This window comes from Natator depressus, chromosome 14 (genome assembly GCF_965152275.1).
Source record: "Natator depressus isolate rNatDep1 chromosome 14, rNatDep2.hap1, whole genome shotgun sequence".
Lineage (NCBI taxonomy): Eukaryota > Metazoa > Chordata > Testudines > Cheloniidae > Natator > Natator depressus.
Genome location: NC_134247.1, coordinates 34,491,326 through 34,507,053, shown reverse-complemented (window position 1 = coordinate 34,507,053; position 15,728 = coordinate 34,491,326). Strand labels below are relative to the sequence as shown.

Sequence of the window (15,728 nt, the reverse complement as noted above, 5' to 3'; positions counted from 1 at the left end):
CTATAAAATCCCTCCTGGCCAGAGGCAAAACCCTTTCACCTGTAAAGGGTTAAGAAGCTAAGATAACCTCGCTGGCACCTGACCAAAATGACCAATGAGGAGACAAGATATTTTCAAAGCTGGAGGGGAGGGAACAAAGGGTTCGTCTGTCTGTGTGATGCTTTTGCCGGGAACAGATCAGGAATGCAGCCTCAGAACTTCTGCTAGTTAGTAAGTAATCTAGCTAGAAATGCATTAGATTTCCTTTTGTTTAATGGCTGGTAAAATACGCTGTGCTGGATGGAATGTATATTCCTATTTTTGTGTCTTTTTGTAACTTAAGGTTTTACCTAGAGGGATTCTCTATGTTTTGAAACTGCTTACCCTGCAAGGTATTTACCATCCTGATTTTACAGAGGTGATTCTTTTACCTTTTCTTTAATTAAAATTCTTCTTTTAAGAACCTGATTGATTTTTCATTGTTCTTAAGATCCAAGGGTTTGGGTCTGTGTTCACCTGTACAAATTGGTGAGGATTTCTATCAAGCCTTCCCCAGGAAAGGGGGTGTACGGCTTGGGGCTATATTTTGAGGGGGAAGATATCTCCATGTGGGCTCTTTCCCTGTTCTTTGTGTCACACGCTTGGTGGTGGCAGCATATGGTTCAAGGACAAGGCAAAGTTTGTACCTTGGGGAAGTTTTTAACCTAAGCTGGTAAGAATAAGCTTAGGGGGTCTTTCATGCAGGTCCCTACATCTGTACCCTAGAGTTCAGAGTGGGGAAGGAACCTTGACAGGCCCCGTCCCAGCTGGAGCACTCCCTGGTTTTCTGGTTCTTGGTCCTGGGCCCCAGGGAGCTCTGCTGGGGTCGAGCAGAGATTCACTGCAGCTCCCCACTCTCCCTGCCAGCACGGATATATCCTGTTCTATCTACTTATCACCATTTATGGTTTCTATCATCCACATTGACTCACTCTTCCCTGTATCTCCCTCTAAGGGAAATTTTAACCCCTGAAAAGCAGCTAAAACCTTCCCCACTACACCCACACATTGCTCTACTACTTTCCCCTTTCATTGAGCTTCGAATCTGGCTGGTGGCTCAGTGTTAAAGGGCCCCAAGTCGCTGAAGGTGAAGCTCCCCCAACCCACTGCTGCTCTGGCTGCCACTGCCTCTCACTGCATTCCCAGGAGAGCCAGGCCCTTGTGGGCTCCAGCCTGAGGAGAAGTCTGGTGGGTTGTGCCCACGGTTCCCAGGTACCTGGCATGGGAATAGGGACGATAGTCCGTAGTTTGTCATGAGTGAGTGACATGGGTGCATCATATGAGAAACAAATGAATGACACAGTAGCCACTTAAAACATTAGGACATTGTTTTTTCCCTATATTAGGGAGTGTCCCTAGTCACTCCATAGGTAAGGCTGAAACTGAATTTTTATTATAAGCCTGAGTCCATGCCGACCTCCCTCCTGCTGTAAAATCCTCCCAAAGAGTCGTATTGGCCTCATCACTGATAGACAAGGTCTCACAGCATCACAGATTAATTCTAGAACATTTGTAGTGAATCCGACAAGGGGCTGTTTAATTCTGCCAGAGCTGTCAAACAGAATCCTAAAAGTCTCCTGACATCTATTTACCACTTTGTACCGTAAAATGAAAGAAGATGAAACCTCATCTACTGGACTCCTCTAGGAGGCATCTAATGCCCAGGACTAACATTTAGTGAATGCATGTGAAGTTACACAAGTTATTAATGTAGTAGTTTTGCTCGGGAACATGTGCAGTGGATGTGTGTGAGTGAGTGACTGGGGCACCAAGACCTAAGTTTCTTGGGGACAGGAAAACGAACTTCTTCCTAAAGACCAGCCGGACCATTTTGCTGAAACCTTTTTTTTATAAAAAGGTATCACCTTAGGGCAGAGACGGGAATGGAAAATCTCAGTCCTAGAGGTGAACATTTCATAAGCAACTGAATTCAGATGCTAGAATGGAAACACTTTGGCAACCTTGGCTAGAGGTGTTAGCAGTGATCTGGCTATAATTTATCAAAATTTTATGTCTTTAAAAATTAAAATCAACACCACAGGTTTTTTAGTTTCAGTTTTTTAAAAATACCATCCTTCACTGCCCTTTTCTGACCTGTCATTTTTTCCTTACTTCCTTTTATTATGGATGGACGCTTTCCATCAAGATTAACCTTTTGCTTTCCCTCTCCCAAGACACCCCTTCTTGTGGGCAGATTGTTGAGTCCTTCCATTTCCATGACTGTGTGGATGGGGTCTTGACTGGAGGCTGAGGCATCTTGTGAGGTGTCATTTCAGAAGCCTCAGGTATACATTTTCTCTATGTCTCCATTTCATCCCTCTCTCTCTCTGGGTTTTCCACCATGTGTTATTTTAATTTACGACTGCCAGGTTTCCTTTTCCAGAATCATGATTTAAATTTAACCCTAAAGATGTGGTGCTTTCTGTGATGGTAACAACTTAAACTGCACCTGAGAGCTCCACCCCACTCTCCTTTCCTTTACTCACCCTCTCTTCTGAGCACGCTTGACACTCTGCTGACAGATACTGAGCCAGAGTGCTGCATGAATGTAGTTCTGGGAAGGAGAGAAGCATTGAAACACTGGCTGCTAAAGCTCTTTCCGTATTTATTGTCCAGGTGCAGTGCAAGATTCTCCTACACTATCCTGCCAATCTGCCTCAAACCTGACACATGCAAAATTCATTTCCAAGGGTAATGGGCAGGTGAGTCTCTGTGGTGCGTTCAGCCATGAATATGAGTATTTCAGGATAATGAGCACAGCCATTAATTGTTTGTAACTGAACTGTCACCAGCTATTCATTGCACAAAGATCCCTACAATCAGCCTCACCTGGTGGCATTGAGACTAGTGGCCTACCAGTGAAAGGCTCCACATCTGATTAGCAATCCCCCATCCACTGTACATTGCAAATGTTTAAATATAAGGTAAAATAGATGACCATATTCCCTGGGACCCTCCGCATCCCTAGAGAGTCCAACTCCCCAGCAACATGGATGACCAACATGCTCCTTGTTTCCTCATATTCCATTAGAAGGGAATGGACAGTTAAATCTGGGAGTCTGGGAAATTGCTCTTCAGCAGAGTGTATTGAGCAGTGTAATGGAAATGATCCTGTCAGAACAGTGTAAGACCGGAAAGGTTGGAAATCCCCTCTCACTAATCACCACTTTACCCAAAGGAGAACATCTGTCCCATCTCTCTGAAAATACTACCTGAATCCTGTCACTCTTGCTATGAGCCTGTTCATTGCAAAAGGAAAGGCGGCAAAGATCACCCCAATTTTGACATGAATAAAATATCAGCTGAATTTACCTTGATATATTTGAGCTCTTCTCAATTCTGAAACAAAGTAGATACAGAGAGATGAGAGCTGTCCTGTGCACAAGACCCTCAGAAGGGGAAATAGTTTATAATAAAGTTTATATTGGGAGAAGGTGGGAATGGCACTTACGAAGTTCATTCTGGAGCTTCTCTAAAAACAAATCAATAGAAATAGATATATGGTAAGACAGTTTATTGAAACAATCATACTTTTAAAGGGTGGTTTACATTGTAAGAGTTCCCATGATCTTATCACAAATTAAATCTTTTTTAACTGTAAGGGACTACACTTAAATAAGACTAATAATAACAAGGAGTGTCAGAAAGGTTGGAAATGCTCAATTAAAAATTAATGAAATGAAAAAAAAATACTCCTTATTTCCATAAACTTAACAGTGAGTGTAATTAACCACTGGAACAATTTACTGAGGATTGCCGTGCATTCTCCATCAATGAAAATTTTAAAATCAAGATGATATGTTTTTCCTGCACTAGGAATTATTTGGGCAGTTTTCTGGCCAGTGTTATGCAGGTCAGACTAGATGATCACAGTCGTCCCTTCTGGCACTGGAATCTATGAATTTTTCCAGTTACTCTATCCCTGGCCAATGTGAACCTCATAGGAATTTTATAACTATTACTACAAGTGAAGAACATTTTCACAGCAGTGATTAAAGGACAGAGCAATACCTACACCTACCCTTCCTCCTGTTCATACAAGCTAAGGGAGGCTGGTTAGACCAGTGCTGTGGGCAGGAAGGGATGATGCTATTGAGCGGGGGAAAATCACCAGGGATGGGGCATGGATGAGTGGTGGGGTGTCCCCTGGAGCTCCCCCCTGGGGACGGGGAGGAATCTTAGCAGACAGGTCTGCTGGCACAGCAGAGCTGGGGAGCCCAGCCCCTTCCTCTGAGGGAGGAGAAGCCTCTGCTGCTGAGCTGGGAGATTCTGCCCTGGCACCACCTCCAACTGCAGCTCCATCCCTCCCTCCATGCCTGCCTGCTCCCATGACAGTGCTGCCTAGGCCTCTCCACCCTTGCTTGGGATGAAAGGGATATATGGGGGAACATGCAAGGGGAACATAGGTTGGGGGACAGGGCTGGCTCCCCTGACTTGGTCCATGCTGTGTGGGGAGATGGCCAGAGCAGGGATGGGGTGAGGCTGTGGAGACAGAACTGGCACATCTCTCAGTGCCTCCTTGGGCTCAGGCTGAGAGCTCCATTTCCCCTTCCCCAGGCAAGGAACACCCCCACCCCCCCGATTAATCCACTCTGCATAAGAATGTAAAAGCTTAACTCCTGCCTCGCCCTTTCCCCAGCATACACTGGGCCAGAGCAAGCACCTGCTAACTCTGCTGAGGGCAAGGCTAAGGGTTAGTGTGAGTCAGAGGACTGTGTCACACACAGGGTGTTTCCCTGTCCGTTAGAGGGGACAGGGGGCTACTAGAAAGAATGGGTACCATGATGCATCAGTGTTCAGAGAGTTCTCTGCACTTGTTGTTTGCTTCCTGTTAAGGGCTTGTGTGGGTGGGTTTTGCCTTTATGCAGCTGTAACTGGTCTATATGAAAATCTCTTAGTAGCCAGCTGGGAAGTAGGAGGCTGCTACCTTGAGACTTCTTAAAACTCACCTCTGCCAGGAAGCCTATGAATCACTTGACAGCTGGGGAACTGTGACTGGTGCTTATCACCCTGATCACAATGGTCTCCCTGTTCCCTCGTGAGCCCCGTCGGTCTGTCTATATCCACCTGTTGTCTCGCATCTTATATTTGGGATTGTAAGCTCTTTGGGGCATGGACCAGCTCTTTGTTATATGTTTGTACAGCACCTAGCACAATAGGGCCCTGACCCTTTTGGTGCTTCCACAATACAAATAATAAATAATAATAATAATAATATAGGCAACTTGATGCAAACTTTGATTTCTCCTATTAAAATGAACAAAGAAACCGTACCTTTCTGTGCAAGATGTTCCTCTAAAAGAAAATAGGAAAGAAATATAGAGAAAAATGGTTTTTAAATGCTGCATTTTTTATTAACAATGAATTCAATCCGCAACCTTTCTTTAGATCTACTCCCATTGCCTATAGTTACTATATAGCCAAAAGGGCTTCAGTTTTGTCTTGTTTTTTAAACCAAATCCCATCCTTACAAAATTCCATGATGCAAGATAAATAAATATTATCTGAAATATACTGGCTTCCTTCTAAACTGAGCTCTACAGATAGTCTACAGTCCCCCGAGATAGAAAATATTTGGGTCATCCCATTAACGACATGATCCTGGCCCCCACTGCCTCCCTACATACTTCCTCATCCAAGGCTTAATTTATCCCCCGCCAGCTTGCCGAGGCTGAGTACGTCTGCCGTGAAAAGTGATATTTATATGTTTGTTAATATCACTTTTCACTGCCTCCCAGCTAGCTAAGAAGTCTGCTGTGAGAAGTTATATTAACAAACATACAAATATAATTTTTCACAGAAGCAGACTAATTAGCTAGCAAGTCTAAAACAAAAATACAACCAAAAAAGCAAAAGAAACAACAAGACAAGAACATGCCATGCACCTTATCTGTGTTTCTATTCTGTTTAGGTCTAGTGAAGAATAGACACAACTGTACATTATTTTTATTATTCAGTCTGCAAAAAAACCCTTATATAAATAAATTAGTATGATTTGGATGTGTATATGTTCATATTTTATGTTTTTCCTAAAGTTAACTAAGTATTTTAGGAAAAATTGTCATAGCGGCCACCAGCAAGAGTTGGTGGCTGTACTCTGAGGACACCAAAACATTTGTTTTGAGAACCCCTGCTCTAGAGAAAGAAAAGGGCAAAAGATGAGATCTCATGCTGCCAGGTACCTGGGGATAATTCAGACTGCAATTTAATGTAACTGCGCTGTGATTATTAAAGAGTATGACAAAGTCAGGCTGGGCATCTGTAAGAGGGTGGGGGAAGGCAAGTGTGTTAGCCCTAATGATAGAGGCCCTTTTCCTGAAAGCTGAGAACAGGTTACCTCATGTCAACTAGGGACACCTGAGTCCAATTAAGGGCTGCCTGAGACCTTTAAAAAACCCTCCTCTGGTGAGGGGGAAGGAGGAGAGACAAGCTACTGCAAGGCTAGTGGCAGCAGGGAGAAAGGCTTCACCTGAGGAGAGGAGAGGAGAGGAGAGGAGAGGAGAGGAGAGGAGAGGAGAGGAGAGGAGAGGAGAGGAGAGAGGGAAGGGAAGGGAAGGGAAGGGAAGGGAAGGGATGGGATGGGATGGCTGCTCTCCTCATACTGGGGAGGCTACATAACTGACTGCCTCTCTAGGGCCAATAACAAGGCCACCTGCCCTCAGAGTGGGGGGTAGGAAAAGGTATCCCCTTCGTTTTTGTGTTGGAACTGGTTTTTTCTTTTTTGTTTGTTTGGCGGAGGAGCACTTCTGAGGCCTGCCCCAAGACCTCCCAGGAAAAGATTGGGAAATAACCCCCCAAGTGGGAGAATGAATGCCATCCAGAGTGGGGCTGACTTACTCCAAGCTCCTCCACTGTCAGAGGGGGAAGTGCTGAGCCTGCCAAGGTAGAGGAGGTGCCTTGCCACAAGAGACTGACTGACAGTGTGACACAGATAGACGTTTCTATGGAGGCCACAATACAATCAGTCAGAATCTAGAATATCTTAGATTTAGTTTTTGTTTTACTTTATGTCTTTGTAAGTAGATGTACTTTGATCTGTTATTTCAATTATTATGAGAGCCTCAGCCTAGCAGCTTGTTTTTTCTCCAATTTGTCAAAAAATGCAAATATGCCCTTCCTTGTATCTTGCATACCATTCTGTTGGGCACAGTTCAAAGAACATTACAATGCACACATAACCACCCAAAACTCTGTGGAGTTCAGGCTGAGCAGATGTACCACCAACCTCCTCCAGAAAACCCCAACAAGAAACTATTTTAAACTCTCAAACTTTTAAAATCATGGAAATTAAAACTTAAGGTTCCACTTTAAAAAATGTGAAGTATGGTTTGCAGTTGTTTTCTTTTTTAAGTCACCCAAACAAACAGAACTCTAACACAGTAGCAGGATTGCATTTCTCTCTTCCCTCCTAGCTTTAAATTTGAAGAAGTCAATACTGGAGTAAAGTTCATGAGTGGAGAACTGAATTCTTGGTATTGGTTTTAAAGCATACTTGTCTCTGATACTAAGTGTGATCCTTCAACTGACATGACACTGGCCTCATTCTGTATTAGTGCCAGAATGCTATGATCTCAGCCTTGGAGTTTATATATAAATGCTCGAGCTTAATTGGAAATGAACGGTTTTGTGTTGGAATGTCCTTGTTTTGTTTAAGTGTAGGGTGTGAATGGAGCTGGCAAGGGTCAATGTTGGGGAGGCCGTGGGAAGTGAATGTTGTGGCCATGGAAATGTGGATAGGCAAATAAGAATCATGGGCCAGGGTGGGACTCATGAGCAAGAGTGTAGAGGCAGAGTCAGTCAGCTAGTGGTGACCATCAGAAAGTTGAAGGGCAGAGCGGGTGCAGAGTGTCGGGTCAGGAGGGTGCATGGATCAGGGAAGCTCCATCCCCTGGTGGAACAAGGTTTATAACAGGAAGAGGATTATGACACTTACCAAGGTTCGCAACAAGTTTCCCTAAAAACAAAAACAGAATATATTATAGGTTTATAAATAGCATATCACATAAATAATCCCATAAGAGTTTAGACTTAGGGCCTGCTCTTGTCCCATAAAAGTCAATGGAAAGATAATTATCCTAAATGGAAAATGCTGTTAACTTTAAGAACTTGAAGTTAAAGCTGAAGTTGAAGCTCTGGTTAAAACAAACCATAAAATAATGTTCTAGTGACAAAATTTACCAAAACACAAGCGTAAGAGGTCAGAAAGGCTGAAAGCCTCAGAAGCAGAACTGTGAATTATGTCTACACTACGCACCTTTTAGTGACACAGCTGTGCCACTACAGGAGTGTTGCTAAAAGGCGCACAGTGTAGCCACCGTTTGTCATCAGGAGGGAGCTCTCCTGCTGACAAAAAACTTCCACCCCCAACGAGCGGCAGTAGCTTTGTCGGCAAAACTTTTGTCGTTTGGGGGGGGAGGGTTTCACAGTCTTGAACAACAAAAGTTTTGCTCACGAAAGTCCAGTTTACACAAAGCCTTAAGACTGACCATTCCCAAGCCACTCTGCCCCGGCCACCATCTACATAAACGTTATGTTATAAACTTAGTAGGAAATGAGAACACCTTCACATCGTTGGCACCCCAGTCAGTGACAGAGTGAAGGGTCACTGTAACATGCACTTGCTTCCACCCTATGCCTGTCCATGTGGGGCAAACTCCTGCAATCCTTGGGGATCTCTGGGGTGCAGTGTAGGGTAGGAGTGGGGCAGGAAGTGTTCTGCATGTAATAACCACCGAGTTGAGCATTCATTCATCAGATCCCCTAACAGCTGCCTGGGAGGCACTAGCCAATTGTTCCAAAGATAGAGATTTCCCCCCCACTGCAGTTCCCATAGAAGAGCCTTAACTCTCTCTGCAACATGTGCCGCTATGAGAGAAGAGGAAATACTTGTTAGAAAGGGGGAGAGTCCAGTACAAATGCTGCACGTTCTACAGAGCACTGGTTGGCTGGTAATGAACTGTATCAACAGGCTTCCATATAACTGCTCCCATTGCCCTGTGTTTCAGAGGGGCCTGCACTTGCCTGTCATAGCGATCCTTCTGCCTGTGGTTAAAGTTCTTCTGTTCATTATGAATCTTAATAACTTCTTAAAACAAAATTGGAACCCAAACCCTGTAATTATTTGTGCATCTTCCTCAACTGACTTGGGGAATAAAGATCAGCTTGGCTGTATTGGACTGGTTCTGAGTTAGGCCCAACAAAATGAAAACAATCAAATCTCCTCAGTTACCCAGACTTCAGCCACAGCCTGTTTCAATACTCCTGTGAAGAACAGCCTCCTGTGACTGACTGGGAGCCAGCTCTGGAGAATGGCTATCCACGCTGAACTTGGTAGTACAGAAAAACACAGAATTGCTGGAAAGGAGAATAGTGACAGAGAAAGACTGGCATATTGTCTGATGGTTCAGGAAGGGACCCCCAGCAGCCCCATAGGATCGGGCACGATTGCTTGACCCTTGTGCAGGATAAAAGATTCTTTGAAAAACAAGGCTACAGGAGAGAAAATGGGACTGACGCTACCAGAGCTAGCAGGCAATTTGTGAGGCTCAGACGCTGCAGTGATGAGCATCATGGGAAACCCCATGAGGAAATGAATATCTCCCTATGCAGAGCAGGGTTTGGGTGGTGACAGTTAATAATGCCAGGCTGCAGGAAGGGAAATGGAAATAATAATTGCAGGTGCTACTTTTAAAGTGGTTTCCATTTAGCTAATCATTGGTCCTCTGCCTTTAAGCTTGATGAGCTAAGAAAGGGGGTGGCAAACTTTGCAGACAGGCCTTTGAGCGGTAGGGGTTAGAACCCTAGCCTGGGACGTCAGAGACCATGGTTCAATTCCTGGGTCTACCACAGACCTTCTGTGTGAGTTAGTGCAAGTCATCTAGGGCTTGTCTTCACTTAAAAGATTTGCTGCTTTAACCCTGCTAGTGTAGAATACCTGGCTGTGCTCTCTGATCAGGGCTGTGACGTGCATAAAACCAATCAGTGGCATATGTGACCCCAGAACTCTTATTCCCAAAGCCAGTGCAGCTTTCTTAGGCTAAGGGCATTTTGACGGGAAAGCGTCTCTCTCACTGCACTAAGCAGGTGTTCTATTAGCACTCTGTATTTCTAAAACGAAGATCTAATCATTTCATATTGTAAATGATCAACATTGGCTTTGGCATTTGGTTTCATCCACTAGACATTAGCAATGGCAATCAAGTGATATGTTTCATGTGGCTCCTAGGCCCTTCATTTATTTCCCAAGACATGGGCAAAAAGTAATGGAAGACTTCAGATTTCCCTCACAAATTACACCCCAGGGCCTGTCCTGAACTTCCAGTTTATGGTACCAAGTATCAGAGGGGTAGCCATGTTAGTCTGTATCCACAAAAACAATGAGGAGTCTGGTGGCACCTTAAAGACTAACCGGTTTATTTGGGCATAAGCTTTTGTGGGTAAAAAATCTGAAGAAGTGGGTTTTTTACCCATGTAAGCTAATGCCCAAATAAACCTGTTAGTCTTTAAGGTGCCACCGCACTCCTCATCATCTGACTTTTCCTGGGAAATTTAGAGATGATGCAAAATATGGCTTAAAATAAAAATGTAGCTGCATCTTTAACTATAGAGAAGCCACCTCCACTCTAGACTAATTTATATTTTAAAGGAAATCTCTGAGTACACTGTACTCTCCCCTTATAACATTACCTTTCGTCTTGTGTTGCTTCCAGAAGAAGTAGCTGGCCGTGAAAATGAGCAAACCCAAAGCAACCAGGAGTATGTACACAGCCACATTCCAGGGGTAGGCCGTCAGGAAGAAAGGATCTACAAGACAAAGCCTCATTAACTTGGAAACATTGCTAGAACAAATATATCACTAGTAGGACTTCTGTGGTGATCATGTGCCACTGGTTGGAAGTAGAAATTATCAGGAATTTTTCAACTACATTTTTTTGTTTTTTGTCAGAAAACACCAATTCATCACAGCCAAATATTTTACAGAAAAGGGTTCTTGGGTCCAGGATGGGATTTCTAGTTAAAACCAGAGGAGCAAAACCCCAGAATAGCCACTAGCCCAGTGGCTAGGACACTCACAGGGGATATCCAGAGTAAAATTCTTGCTCTGCCTGATTTGGAGCAGGGATTTGACCCCCCAATCCCAGGTAAGAGCCCTGACCAGCAGGCTATTGTGAAGTGTGTGTGTGGCAGGGTGTCTCTCTTTCTTGTTTTAATGAAAACTTTTGAAAAGTGTCAGTTTTGTCCCCATGGGGAAAAGGCAATTTTTTGAAAATTTGAAAATCTTCATGGGACAGGAAACCATTTTCCTCGGAGCTCCAGTTTGGAGAGCCCATTCTGGCTGCACAAAGGGGCCTTTTCTACACTACGGAAATGTTTCAAGACTCCCTCTCCATTGTGAATGTCAATTCAACTCCAGGCATGTTAACAGTGTTAGCAATAATAAAACACACTATTGAACACTCCCCACCAAAATTAGTCATGTTTCATTATACTCCATCTGCAGTTTGGAAGGCAGGTTCATGAAGTCTAACCTTCCCTAAATTCACCACATACTGTGTTTAATGAATAGCCTCAGAGCAGCTCTATGCACATGCATGTTGTAAATCCAATACTTAAATTAGCCCTAGACATATCACATTTTTGCTGAGTTGCTGAACTGTGTGGTTTTCGTGGACACCAACCTGCAATGTAGATCACGGATTCTTTTCCTTGGTTGAGGTGGGAGTTGCTGACAGAGCAGGACAGATCCCGACTGGAAGTTTCTGTTACAATAATGGAAATTTGTGCTTCAAACAGGCCATTATCATGCTGAGTTATTTTTTCTGTCAGGGATGGTAAGTGGTGCCCCCTCCGGTCTCTCCACTGCACCTGGGGCTCCGGGTACCATCCAGCAGATTCACACACCATGTAGATCCCTCTGCTCTGGTAGCTGTCAATAGAGATGCGAGGAGTAGAGCCCAGACCTGGAAGCGAATGGAGTGACATGTGTGAACCCTACACAAGCTATATGGATCCCTTCAGCCTGGAAGGTGAGCATTTAATCCTTCAGGAGAAGGGAAAAGTGGATCATTGTCCCTTCTGCCTTTCACTGTGTCACTGCTGAGCTCTGGCTATGAGAAGTGTTTCACTATTGCCTGAGCCCTAAAGCTGGAAGCCTATCTCAACGTGAACAGCATATTTCAGATCGGGAATAAAATGACACACTGTATCATTGAACAGAGAGAGCAGCCCAACTAAACTGGCTGTGAGATCCAGGAAATAACAATTCCAGTGCCAGGAAGTTAAAGACAGACAAAATATGGTGCAAATTTTTCACAGTGCATGTACTTAATCACTGGAACAAGGGACATGGTGGAGTCTCCATCTCTTGTAGTCCTTAAACCAGAATTGTAAGTCTCTTCCGAAAAAAACAAAAAACATTGCTCTAGCTCACCTATAAGTTACTGGGCTGGATGCAGGAATCACTGGGTGAAATTCTCTGGCCTGTGTCAGACAGAATGTCAGATTAGATGATCATAAAAGTCCCTTCTGGCCTTAACATCTATGACTCTATGGAATGTATGAGGGGCTGAGGATTAGACACCTCAAGTGCTAAGCTACAGTAGCAGGTGAGCAGTTACTCCACAGCCCTAGTACAGAGTAAGGGAGAGGAGCACATGTGGCCTGCTGCCTCCCCCGCCACTCTCTCTCTCACTCACACATTTGTGGCCAGTGGATCTGTTGCGTGTCGACATACAGGCTGTAGTGGAAAGAGAGAGTCTGAGACACAAGCCCTTGTATCAGAGGCCCGGTATGAGGCCTGAACTAAAGTAGTGGGCAAGCTTTGCTGATCTAAAGCAAAGTTAGCGAAAGTCAGGCTGTGAGCAAAAGGCAGGCCCTGCTATAGAACACACCTGCTTCTAAGTTTACAGAATCTGGCAAGAACAGGGCTGATATTGCAAAAACACACACATTCCTGAGAAGTGCTAGGCGCAGGACACTCACACAAACACATTCATAGATTCATAGATATTTAGGTCAGAAGGGACCATAATGATCATCTAGTCTGACCTCCTGCACAATGCAGGCTACAGAATTTCACCTACCACTCCTGCAAAAAACCTCTCACCTATGCCTGTGCTACTGAAGTCCTCAAATCGTGGTTTAAAGACTTCAAGGAGCAGAGAATCCACCAGCAAGTGACCCATGCTACAGAGGAAGGCGAAAAACCTCCACGGCCTCTTCCAATCTGCCCTGGAGGAAAATTCCTTCCCGACCCCAAATATGGCGGTCAGCTAAACCCTGAGCATGTGGGCAAGATTCATCAGCCAGATATTACAGAAAATTCTTTCCTGGGTAACTCAGATCCCACCCCATCTAATATCCCATCACAGGCCATTGGGCCTATTTACCATGAATATTTAATTACCAAAACCATATTACCCATCATACCATCTCCTCCATAAACTTACCGAGTTTAATCTTAAAGCCAGATAGATCTTTTGCCCCCACTGCTTCCCTTGGAAGGCTGTTCCAAAACTTCACTCCTCTGATGGTTAGAAACCTTCGTCTAATTTCTAGTCTAAATTTCCTGGTGGCCAGTTTATATCCTTTGTTCTTGTGTCCACACTGGTACTGAGCTTAAATAATTCCTCTCCCTCTCCAGTATTTATCCCTCTGATATATTTATAGAGAGCAATCATATCTCCCCTCAACCTTCTTTTAGTTAGCCTAAACAAGCCAAGCTCCTTGAGTCTCCTTTCATAAGACAAGTTTTCCATTCCTCGGATCATCCTAATAGCCCTTCTCTGTACCTGTTCCAGTTTGAATTCATCCTTCTTCAACATGGTAGACCAGAACTGCACACAGTATTCCAGGTGAAGTCTCACCAGTGCCTTGTATAACGGTACTAAAACCTCCTTATCCCTACTGGAAATACCTCTCCTGATGCATCCCAAGACCGCATTAGCTTTTTTCACGGCCATATCACATTGGCGGCTCATAGTCATCCTATGATCAACCAATACTCCAAGGTCTTTCTCCTCCTCCGTTACTTCTAATTGATGCATCCCCAACTTATAACTAAAATTCTTGTTATTAATCCCTAAATGCATGAGCTTACACTTCTCACTATTAAATTTCATCCTATTACTATTACTCCAGTTTACAAGGTCATCCAGATCCTCCTGTAGGGTATCCCTGTCCTTCTCTAAATTGGCAATACCTCCCAGCTTTGTATCATCCGCAAACTTTATTAGCATGCTCCCACTTTTTGTGCCAAGGTCAGTAATAAAAAGATTAAATAAGATTGGTCCCAAAACCGATCCTTGAGGAACTCCACTGGTAACCTCCCTCCAGCCTGACAGTTCACCTTTCAGTAGGACCCATTGTAGTCTCCCCTTTAACCAATTCCTTATCCACCTTTCAATTTTCCTATTGATCCCCATCTTTTCCAATTTAACTAATAATTCCCCATGTGGCACGGTATCAAATGCCTTACTGAAATCTAGGTAAATTAGATCCACTGCGTTTCCTTTGTCTAAAAAATCTGTTACTTTCTCAAAGAAGGAGATCAGGTTGGTTTGGCATGATCTACCTTTTGTAAAACCATGTTGTATTTTGTCCCATTTACCATTGACTTCAGTGTCCTTAATTACCTTCTCCTTCAAAATTTTTTCCAAGACCTTGCATACTACAGATGTCAAACTAACAGGCCTATAGTTACCCATATCACTTTTTTTCCCTTTCTTAAAAATAGGAACTATGTTAGCAATTCTCCAATCATACGGTACAACCCCTGAGTTTACAGATTCATTAAAAATTCTTGCTAATGGGCTTGCAATTTCATGTGCCAATTCCTTTAATATTCTTGGATGAAGATTATCTGGGCCCCCCGATTTAGTCCCATTAAGCTGTTTGAGTTTCTCTTCTACCTCAGATATGGTAATATCTACCTCCATATCCTCATTCCCATTTGTCATGCTACCATTATCCCTAAGATCCTCTTTAGTCTTATTAAAGACTGAGGCAAAGTATTTGTTTAGATATTGGGCCATGCCTAGATTATCCTTGACCTCCACTCCATCCTCAGTGTTTAGCAGTCCCACTTCTTCTTTCTTTGTTTTCTTCTTATTTATATGGCTATAGAACCTTTTACTATTGGTTTTAATTCCCTTTGCAAGGTCCAACTCTACTTGACTTTTCTAGAAGGGTGGTACCACAACACCCCATACCAAGTATAGCATGAACACCCCCTAGGGTTGCAAACTTTCTACTCACACAAAACTGAACACCCTTGGCCCGCCCCCTGCCCCACCCCTCCTCTGAGGCCCTGTCCATGCCTTGCCCATTCTCTGAGGCTCCGCCCCTACTCACTCCATTCCCCCTCCCTCTGTCACTTGCTCTCCCCACCCTCACTAACTCACTCATTTTCTGGCTCAGGGGGGTTGGGGTGCAGGAGGGCTGAGGGCTCCAGCTTGGGATGTGGGTTCTGGGGTGGGGCCAGGGATGAGGGTTTTGTGGTTCAGGAGGGGGCTCTGGGCTGGGAGGTGGAGCTGAGGGGTTCCAAGTATGGGAGGGGGCTCCGGGCTGAGGTAGGGGTTGGAGGTAGGAGAGGGTATGGGCTCTGGGCTGGGGGTGCAGGTTCTGGGCCAGTAATGAGGGGTTCAGGGTGCGGGAGGGGGCTCCAGGCTGGGATCGAGGGGTTCAGAGGGCAGGAGGGGAATCAGGGCTGG

General features: G+C 44.3%; 2 protein-coding genes across 2 annotated transcripts in view; both read right to left on the bottom strand.

Moving 5' to 3' along the window:
• LOC141998856 (uncharacterized) overlaps positions 1–15,728 on the bottom strand; it is a 131,121-nt gene that overhangs the window by 19,329 nt on the left and 96,064 nt on the right.
• LOC141998761 (butyrophilin subfamily 1 member A1-like) overlaps positions 1–15,728 on the bottom strand; it is a 61,315-nt gene that overhangs the window by 6,628 nt on the left and 38,959 nt on the right. Inside the window, exons 5-10 of the mRNA XM_074971762.1 lie at positions 11,697–11,978; positions 10,705–10,821; positions 7,952–7,972; positions 5,293–5,313; positions 3,470–3,490; positions 3,331–3,357 (exon numbers count right to left, since the gene is read on the bottom strand). Of these exons, the coding sequence (XP_074827863.1) occupies positions 3,331–3,357; positions 3,470–3,490; positions 5,293–5,313; positions 7,952–7,972; positions 10,705–10,821; positions 11,697–11,978 (489 nt within the window). The remainder of the gene's footprint in view (positions 1–3,330; positions 3,358–3,469; positions 3,491–5,292; positions 5,314–7,951; positions 7,973–10,704; positions 10,822–11,696; positions 11,979–15,728) is intronic.